The 9292-nt window shown below is 57.5% G+C and overlaps 1 protein-coding gene across 3 annotated transcripts in view; it reads left to right on the top strand.

Annotated features, from left to right (window-relative positions):
* Nucleotides 1-233: 233 nt before the first annotated feature.
* Ajap1 (adherens junctions associated protein 1) overlaps nt 234-9292 on the top strand; it is a 113582-nt gene continuing 104523 nt past the window's right edge. The window contains exon 1 of one of the 3 annotated variants that reach the window (XM_031379650.1): nt 234-412. In XM_031379650.1, coding sequence (XP_031235510.1) covers nt 393-412 — 20 coding nt within the window. In that variant the 5' untranslated portion in view covers nt 234-392. Of the gene's footprint in view, nt 413-908; nt 1003-1488; nt 1966-9292 lie in introns of those variants that run through there. The other 2 variants (XM_031379648.1, XM_031379649.1) reach the window with 2 other exon arrangements.

The following is a 9292-nucleotide window of genomic DNA, read 5'->3' as shown; positions in this document are numbered from 1 at the left end:
AGTGGGAAGGGCCTGCCTGGGTGCACAGTGAGTCCCAGAAAGACTTCTCCTGGCTCCTCCTCCTCCCCCAGCAACCCTCCCAGGGAGGCCTCACCCTCTCCTAGGGGGCCAACTGCTGGGCTGAAGTCACTGCTCACAGTGCCCGGCAAGTCCCCAGTTGCCTCTCTTTACCTTCCTGGCGCTAACTCTCTTGTCCAAGCAGGAAGGCCGCTGACTGTAGCCCATTTCTAAGGCCCTTGGCTTTGCATTTCTTCCCCTCTGTGTGGAGCTGAGAGTTGGGTTTTGTCCCTACAGTTCCTCAGGGACTAGGCAGCTCCGTGGGAGCCTCTGCTTTTATGTCACTCCTGTCAGAGAAAGGGGACCACAGAGCGCCTGTCTTTCAGTAACCGGACATGCAGACACAACTAACCAGGTAGGCACCGGGGAGTGCTGGGTGGGAGAGTGGGCAAGATGTTTGGGAGAGCCAGGTTCAGAACTCCCTGGCTCTTGCGAAGACAGCAGATGCCATAAAACCAAGAAGGCGGGGGAACTGCGCTGGAGACTGAATAACCCGGCAGAAGAACGCTCCAACCAAACGCTGAAACTTCATCTGCCTGGAGAGAGGCCAGGCCCAGGCAGTGGGGAGGACTCCCCAACGGAGGACCCTCCCCAGCCTCCCACAGCCTCTCGCATCGCCTGCAGCTCCGCTGGAGGAAACTTTTCGCACAGCCTCAGCTCCCGAGTCCCATGAGAGCGTCCTCTCCCCAAATCAACCCTCCGCGTTCACTGGGCGTACTTAGAACCGGGTCCGAACCTCTTAACTGCTTCGCATGCCATCTGGTTACCGTGGCAACACCATCCGGCGGCGCCCGGCGGTCCAATCGGAGCCTGCGGCCTCTTTCGAGCCTTTCCCAAGGTGGAGACCGGGACGCGGCCAGGGATGGGGAAGGGGTGGGCCCGGCTCTTATCTCTGGCGCCGCCCAGGCCACTCAGAGCCCAGGTCGCCAGTCCTGCTCCAGCGAGGTGGGCTGGCAAGCCAAGACGGCAGGCCGGGTTGGGGGCTCCGACTCCAGGTTGAGGGGCGGGGAAGGAGGGTGACGTGAGCCGGGCCAGGCGGGCGGAGTTGGGACCCGCTCGCGGAGGCGGGGGCGAGCGCTCCCGGAGGCAGACGCGCAGAGGGAGGCGGCCGAGCGGCGCGGGCGGCTCTGCGGAGGGCGCGGTGGGCGCGGGCGGCGGGGCCCGGGATCCCCGCGCGCCTCCTCCGCGCGGCGGCGCCGCCGCGCGTCCCCACGCCCCGCGCTCCACGCTCCCTCGCCCCGCGCCTCCCCTGCCCGCCTCCTGGCAGTCTCCGGGCCGCGGCTGTCTGCAGAGCGAGCGCTTAGACGGAGCTCTCCGGCAACTTGATCGGTGTCAGAACCCGGGACAGAAGCCCCTCGGCCCGGCGGCGCGTGGAGGCGACCCGCGAGGGCCAGAGGGGCGATCTTCTCAAGCCCCGGGCAACGCCGATCACAGCCTCGCAGCTCCGGCTGCAGGCTAGATCCTCGCACGGCTTAAGGAGCCTCCGGCTTCGCTGTCCGCCGCCCCGGAGGACGAAGCCCTGCTCTTCGGACCCTCGCGGCCGGCGACAGATCCGGAGAGCGCCCGCCTCGCTGCCGCCCGCGCCGTGTGGCCTGCGGTGGGGGCCCCGCGCCCCGAGAGCCGGCGGGAGGATGTGCGTCCCCGCGGGCCGGCCCGCCTGAGCCATGCGCCCCCACGGCGGCGGCGCGCCGGCCGGCATGGAGCCCCGCGCGGCCGCGCTCTGACTCGCTGTGCGCCCCGCGGCCGGCGGGCGGCGGGCGGCGGCGGCGGCGGCCCGAAGCCGAAGAGCGGCGCCACGGGACGGGAGCGAGCGGGCGCGGGCGCCGCGCAGATGGCCGGGGCAAGCAAGGTCTGAGGCTGGGTTCCCTGAAACGTGACCATGTGGATCCAACAGCTTTTAGGACTCAGGTGAGCGACCCGGCGGGAGGCAGGGTGCGTGGGGGGTGCGTGGGCGCTGGACTGCTGCTCACTGTTGCAAACCGAGGCACGGCTTCTCGCCTCCCCGAGGCGGCCCTCGTGGTGCACCCGAAGCCGCGGAGCGTGACCGCCTGCTGATCCCCGAGGCCGGGCAGAGAGAGGCAGGGAACGGCCGTTCTCTCTCTCCGCCAGTGGAGTGGGGTCGTGGCAGTGGCGCTCGCCCCAGTAACCTGGCGGCGGGGCTGGCCGGCGCGCCCGCGGCTTGGGGCGCCAGCAGCGCAGTGTCCTGGCCGGCGGCCTCAGCGCGACTCCTCTCCGGAGCCCGGCGCGAGTTGCGGGCCGTTGGGTGCGGCGGACTCGGGGGCCGGGGCTGAAGCTGGAGCTGCCGGCCCTCCCAGTTCTCGAGCAGCTTTGCCGCGGAGTTGGAGGAGCCCAGAGCCCTACAGCCGCTCCGTCAGCCCTGCTCTCCGTTCCTCGGGGCCCTGGGCCCCTGAACTGGAGTGTAGCAGGAGCACAGCTGCCGACCCAGCTGCTTTGGAGTGACCTCCGGGCAGAAGGTCGCACGCAGCTGGCGGACAGCTGGGTCTGGAGAGCTTTTGGATTCTGGGGGAGCGACAACAGGCAACTGCCTCTAAGCACCTTTCACAGGCGCACAGGGCTTGTCGTGTCCGGGACCTAAGGGCCAGCAGGAACTCAAGCCCAGCGCGGTTATGGGGCGGGCCAGAAAGACCCTTCTCTGCAAACTTTGCCCACCTACCGAGTCTCTCAGGCTTCTCTGGATCCTGCCTTTGGGTCCCCAGAACGCAGTTGCCCCTTTTGCAGAGCAGAGTGTCTACTTCCCTTGCCCCCATGTAAGTGGGTCTCTGGAGAGAGCTGCTGCGCCTGGGTCGGGATTTGGGACCCAGGTTGAACATCACAAATGGAAGCTGAGAAAGGCTGCTTGCGCTTCTAGTGTTTGTCCACTGGGATGCACTGCGCTCCCGTGTTGAGGATACAAGGGGTCGGCGGCTGCTGGAGCAGGCTGCCTCAGCCACCCACCCCCACCAGCATGAAGCTGGGGAGAAAGTGGGGCCGAAGGAGGGAGGAACATGCGCGCGACCTGATTTTGAGAAGTCTGAAGGAGACTGGCACGAGAGTGTTTTCTAGCTGTCCTTGATTTGCGAGTGGATCTGGCGCCTAGGAATATATGCTGGTCAGCATCATCTAGTGAAGATTGTCACACGTCATTACCGGCATCCCCTTTCCTGGTGGCTGGGTTTGTTTGCGCTGTGGACTTTAAGAGGTTAATAATCGGCCGATCTGCTCTGTGTGGGGCACTGGCTGGGCCTCAATCCATCAGTGGGCTGTGCTAAGGTTTAGGCTCCCGCAATTCTGGGGTGTGGACCAAATGAAGCAAGGACGGCTTTTCTGACATGAACCCGATCTAGATGCCTTATCTGTCTGTCTGTCTGTTTGTCTCCCCTTCTGCTCCCGACTGTCCCAGTGCTCAGCTAGATCTCTAGACTTCCAGAGCGAGCCAGCAGGATTCCCTCCCTGCCCAGAGGCAGCTTGATCTCTCAGATCCTGCAGTCTGGCACTGGCTTGCCCGTGGTAACTTACCTGTTCAAGCTGTTAGCTTGAAAGGGTAGTGCATTTTGATAATAGGGAGAGAACAAATGCCAGGCAGAGAAACCTCCTTTGGGGCTCAAAATTCACAGTTATCCTAGAACAAGAATAGCTGTGCGGGGACATGGCCAGACTTTCAGATACGCTTCTGTTGCTGATTTTGAAGTTTGGCCTTTTAGGATTCCTCCCTGCCAGATGCTAGCATGCATGGTCTACGCATACACCCCTGAGGAAGGGCTGCTACTCTTTGCAGTCCTAATAGGAGTTCTATCCCTGTGTTTGTATCAGGAGCGAGGTGGTTTTCTTCCCTCTGGACAGGCACACAGAGAGAGCCTGAGCCTAGGAGTTTTACTTTTCCCTTGTAGCTCTTCGTCCTTGCTTGCTAACTGCTCCCCGCTGCACTGTAGGCGAGCACTGGGCATCCTGCTGTCAAGCTTTGAGCCTGGTTAGGACAGGTATCACCTCTAGCAGAGGTGGCAGGAGGCAACCATCTCAGTTTGCTTGGGAAAAGGAGGCTTCCTGCAAGCAGAGGGAGGGGCTTCCTCGCTCCCCGCTCCCACTCAGACCCGGACTTGGTCACTTCTGCAATGGAGCCCAGCGAGCTGTACCCTGAGCCTCACTGCTTTCGGAGCAGAGGCAGGCAGAATTGGATTTGTCTGCTTTTATTTATTTGTTTGTTGGTGGAAGTTGTGTCGGGGCCTCCTTGGATCCAGAGAAAGGCAGGCAGTCCCTGAAGGAGACTTGGGGCTTGCTTAGCTGCCAGGTCAGACTCAGAGGCAATGGGCGTGGGAGGTGCTTACTCAGCAGGCAGCCCAAGTCCCCAGGTCTGGTTCTGGTTGCCCATTGCCTCTGAGTCTGACCTGAGGAGACCGTGACCTCTTGGGATTTTGTGGAGTAGCTGGGACCAGGCACCCGCAGCTTTTGCTGGGTCGTGTTCGGGACCAGGCAGACAGTCATAGACTCAACCCTGGCAGTGTTCTTCTGAGCCATTCCTGTCTCCTAACACTGAGCTTTCTTTCGGGCCTCCCTTCTACTAGGGAGGCCCTGAGTACGTTAAGAACACAATTCACAGTTTTCTCAAGCTCTTCCAGTGTGTGCTGTGTTGTGTCTGGGCTTCCCGGCAGGGATCCACAGTGCTGCTGTCACCAGCCCTAGCATAAAGTCCCCCAGCAGCTGGGGCTGCGCAGCCAGGCTTTAGTGGATGGAGTCAATGCTTTGTCCGCAAACACTGGGCACCGGGTGAATGCTGGCTCACTCTCATTTCCAGCTGCTGTTACTAAATTGATTGCAACTGGAATCCATCTAGGGTCAGAGGCCGCGATACTCATCTGGATAATGATGCTGGACTAAACGGTAAATTTGGAAGGTAGTGGAATGCTTCCATCCACATGAGCCACCCCACCCTTCTCTCTCATCCTCAGGCCAAATGGAGGAGTTGGTAGTAGACGCCCCCTCCCTGCCTGTCTCTGTTCATTTATTTATTCCTCTGCTTCCTTAGCTTCTTTGCCTTGGGGGAAGAGGCAGAGCATACAGCTCACAAGCAGCTCTAAGCTTCTTCCCTAGAAGCTGGTCAGCTTATTTAGTCCTCTGTGTGTCTGAATCCTCCTAGCTGGGATCACTTAAGGGTTACTTCCCCCACACCCCAGCCTGGCAGCCTCAGTATCATTTCTGACCTCAACAAAAGCAGGGTGTTTGCCAGACATTGCCCTGAGCAAACGTATTGTTCAGCATGCTGTGGGAGCCTGGGTTCCCATACAGCCTATGGATTTGCAACCCCAAGCTGTAGGTCTCCTGTGCCTGGGGCTTTTCTCTAGGGGTTACCGGAGAGTCACGTGGTTTTGATACATAGTTGCTAGGTTTGCTTCAAAGGGTTACAAGTCAGTAGAGACCAAATTGATGTAAAGATTAGCTCAGAAAGCCAAATATATCCTTGATCTAGATTCTTGCGTTTGAAGTCTGGCTGGAGAGGGTTTTGCTTGCCTCCTGCCTGGCAGACCTAGGGGGAGGCAGGCTAGGGGTTTGTGAGACCAGAACAGTGGAGTGCAAACCAGGCTCGTTCCTCCTCAGAGACCCCTTCCAGGAATTCAAAGGGGCTAGTGACTCATGACGTGCTTGTGGGGAGCTGTTGTTACGTAACTCAGCTAAGCTGCCTAGAATATCAGTCAGGCCACAGTGTGCCCCTGTCAGAGCCCACCGTGTCAGGGGGAGGGTCAGACCAGCTGTAGGGACTGGTCTGGTTGCTGAGGATCCTCACCATGGCAGTAACCTGCATCCCAATCACCATCACCCAGGAGTATGTGATGTTTCTTCAGGGTAGGCCATGATGGCTTACTTGGGGACCCCTAGTAAGGTGAGGACAGTCCCCTGCATCCACTGGAGCAGGGTGGTGGCGACCAAGCTGTGGGCAGATGGCCTGATTTAAGTGGGGCAGGCAGGTGCGGGGAAATGGCTAGAAGGCTCTTCTGGCCCCTCACTATTTGCAAAAGGTTCCAAGGATGATCGAAAGAGCCATAAATCCACTCTGGGTCTATGGGATCTCCAAAATTCTTTACCAGGGAAGAGGCCAGAGCAAAAAGTAGTGTTTGAAATTGTAATTTGTGAGAGTCAGGCCCTGTGCCCCTCATATCCCTCCCCTCTGGCTTCTCCCTCGCCACCTGCCCGGGTCCAGGACTGAGGAAGGGAAGGGAAACATGGCTGTGCCCCACAGAAGGCATTTAGCCCTCCTTTATCCCTTCCATTCCATGAAAGAGTCGGGCACAGAGCTGGGATTCACTTCCTCAGATGTCATCTGTCACTTCTGCCTCTCTTGCTGGCTTGACAATCTTCTCCGTCCGCTCATTGTCCTTTGTCAGACATTTTTTCTGGGACAGACCTAGGAGGGAGGGTCTGCACCCCCTGGTTGCCCTTCCCTGTCCCTGTACAGTTGCTTGGGCATGGTCTCTGAGTCTGGCTATCTGCTGTCTCAGGGTGTCATCTCTGCTCCTGCTTGCATTTGCCCCAGGGGCTGCTGGGAATGGGAAAGGACAGGGGCATGCACCTTTGCAGTGGGGACTGTATGCAGTGGAGGGAGATAAGGCCATGTAGAGAGGCTCAGTGACATGCACATAAGCATCTTGGGTTGTGCTGGATGCCCAGGGTCCACGGGCTGACCGTCTGCCTCCTTCCTCATCGCTTCCTGGGGAGATCGCATGGGAAAAGCCTGGACGAGCTTAACTGTGTCAGCATGGCACAGTGCCCCTGTTTTATCAAGTCCCACTTTTGTGCTTCCACTAGAATCCAGGAGAGAGTTTCCAGCCTTAGGCTCAGGCGTTCTCCTGCTCCAAATAGATGTCGCTGCTTCAACCTGGCTTATTGGGGGTGAATCATATCACTGGATTTTTACCATTAGAGATTCACTCCTTTGGCTTAAAGATTTTTTTTTTCTTTTCATGATTAGAATACAGACATGCTCGCCAAAACAATCCCTCTGAGCTCTTTCATGATCGGCTCAGTGTGCAGAGAGGCAGCATTAGACTTCTGTTTGGAGGAGGGTGGTCGTGGGAGAGAAGAGAGCAGGGAGGCGGTGTCTGTTTGTCTGGCAGTGAGGTTGTAGGGGGGGACGTGCCACTGAGTGAGAAGGGGGCTTCCCGAAGGGTAAAGGGGAACCCCAAGGGGGCAGGGTGGGCTAAGGCGTTGTCTGATGTAGCAGTCTGTGAGTGCTCTTGCCTTTCATTGTCTACAGCTTGGGCCAAGTGTTTTTTGGTTTTTTGGTGGTTTTTTTTTTTTTCCTGCCCTTTAAGAACATCAGGTCCTCATCTGATCTAGCTCATTCTGAAGACAGATTTATGATCAGCATATGTATATCTGTGGGTGCAAAGGAGGCTGGGGTGGGGGTGGGGGATGTCAGTTCATGAGCTATGACCAGTCCACACCCAAGGTGCCTTGCTGTGCCAAGCATGGGTAGTAGAGTTGTGCTGTACCTGGATGATGCTTGCTGGCTACTCCCAATGCGTCCTGCAGGGAAAGCACCAGCTCTGCCCCACCCCCACCCGACACTCATGGATCTCTTACTCCTCACTTGTGCATGGAGGTCAGGTAGCCACAGTCCTTTGCCCTTAGAGTTGTCACTAGCTGCTGCCGCCACTCAGTTAACTGTTCAGCAGAGGCTTGGACACGGAACATGGGATGAACAGAGACTTAGAAAGTTTTTATTAGCCATGCTAGAATAGGTGGCAGCCACAAAGAATCCATTCTGTCTAGTCTAGATAAATAGTATTATGCCATGGTGTGTCAATATAAAATCTCAAGTTGTGACTCTGTATAAACTTCAAGCGAGGTGCCCATGCTCCTCTGAGGACACTAGTGGCCACCTGAGACTAGCGGCCACTGTGCAGGTCTTTGGCTCGGGGAACAGATTTCCTACAGAAAGTAATTTTCTTGAAGTCTGTCCCCTCTGTTCTCAAGCCTGCCCCTAGGACAGAGATGACTCGGCATAGTCTCTGTGACCAGTTCTGGCTCCAGCCTCGTCAGCATAGACGGACTCCTGATGGTCCCTAACTCTGTGTAGGCTGAGGTTGTACCTGAATGGCATGGAGACGGGGCCCTGATGTCTTTAGAGGCCTGCAGTCCAGAGAGTGGAGCTGCTGAGCCAGCTGAGCCCCTGGATGTCTCTCCGTTATTTTGAACAGTTTTCTAATTCTAGGGACCTGAGGACAGGTTGTCTGCTCCCTTGTGACAGAGCCCTCCTGAAGTCAGGATGCAGTGGAGGTTGCTGGGAAAAAGAGTAACAGGCCAAGGACTTAGGCTACCCAGGGAAGGGTGATCTGGCCCCTGTGGAGGACATCTCCAGCATCCTCCTGGGATGTGTCCAGGCAGCACTGGGGCTGACCATCTATCTGCTCAAGTGATTTATATGGAGTGAGGCACAAGGACTTCAGGCTGCCTCTCAAGATCTGCGGGCCCCATGGATCCATCTTGTCCATGCGCTCAGCATCCAATATAGACGCCACCTGGGGCTTCACGGAGAAGGAACATTGCACCACAGTTGTGTATGCGCTTGTGGTATGTGTGTGTGTTGAGGAGTTTGGGGATCAGTGTGTATCAGAGATCATTTGTCACAATGACACCAGCTTTCAGGCCCTTCTCCCCAAAGAAGGAGACTTGAGCTATCCCAAGATGGGGTCTGAATAAGATGGCATGATGTCAGCTGTGCTTACATCCTGTCCTCTGCTGGTGACAGAGTGGGATCTCCAGGGGGTAATGTGCTTCCTTCTGGCCAGGCATAGCTTCTGTGGGGTGGAGCTTAGCTCTATAATAAGAGGAGACAAGAACATACCTGATGTCTGAGTACCAAAGATCCCACTGAGCCGCAGGGGTCATTAGTGGCCACCTCAAGTATTCAGATAAGGAATTTGGTCGCAGAGAGCATCTGGTTTGAAGTTCTGTCTGAACCAGACAGGAAACTGCATGTTCTGAGTCAGCGGCACTTGACTCTACTGGTCTCCTCATCAGGGCACAGATTCCGTCCAAGAGCCCTAAATCCAAACCTGTGAAACTTCAGACTCAGAGGAGCAGGTCATGTGACCCTGCTTGGCTTAGGCAGATCCAAGGCTACAGTTCCCATTGACCTGCAGCTCAGAATCCATCAGAGAAGGCGGAAAGGCTCCCAGATGCCTGGGGCTGTAGGGACAGAGTGTCACTGCCTGGGGCTGTAGGGGCAGAGTGTCACTGCCTG

This window comes from Mastomys coucha, unplaced genomic scaffold (assembly GCF_008632895.1).
Source record: "Mastomys coucha isolate ucsf_1 unplaced genomic scaffold, UCSF_Mcou_1 pScaffold18, whole genome shotgun sequence".
NCBI classification, from domain to species: Eukaryota; Metazoa; Chordata; class Mammalia; order Rodentia; family Muridae; genus Mastomys; species Mastomys coucha.
This window is presented reverse-complemented; position numbering and strand designations above follow the sequence as displayed.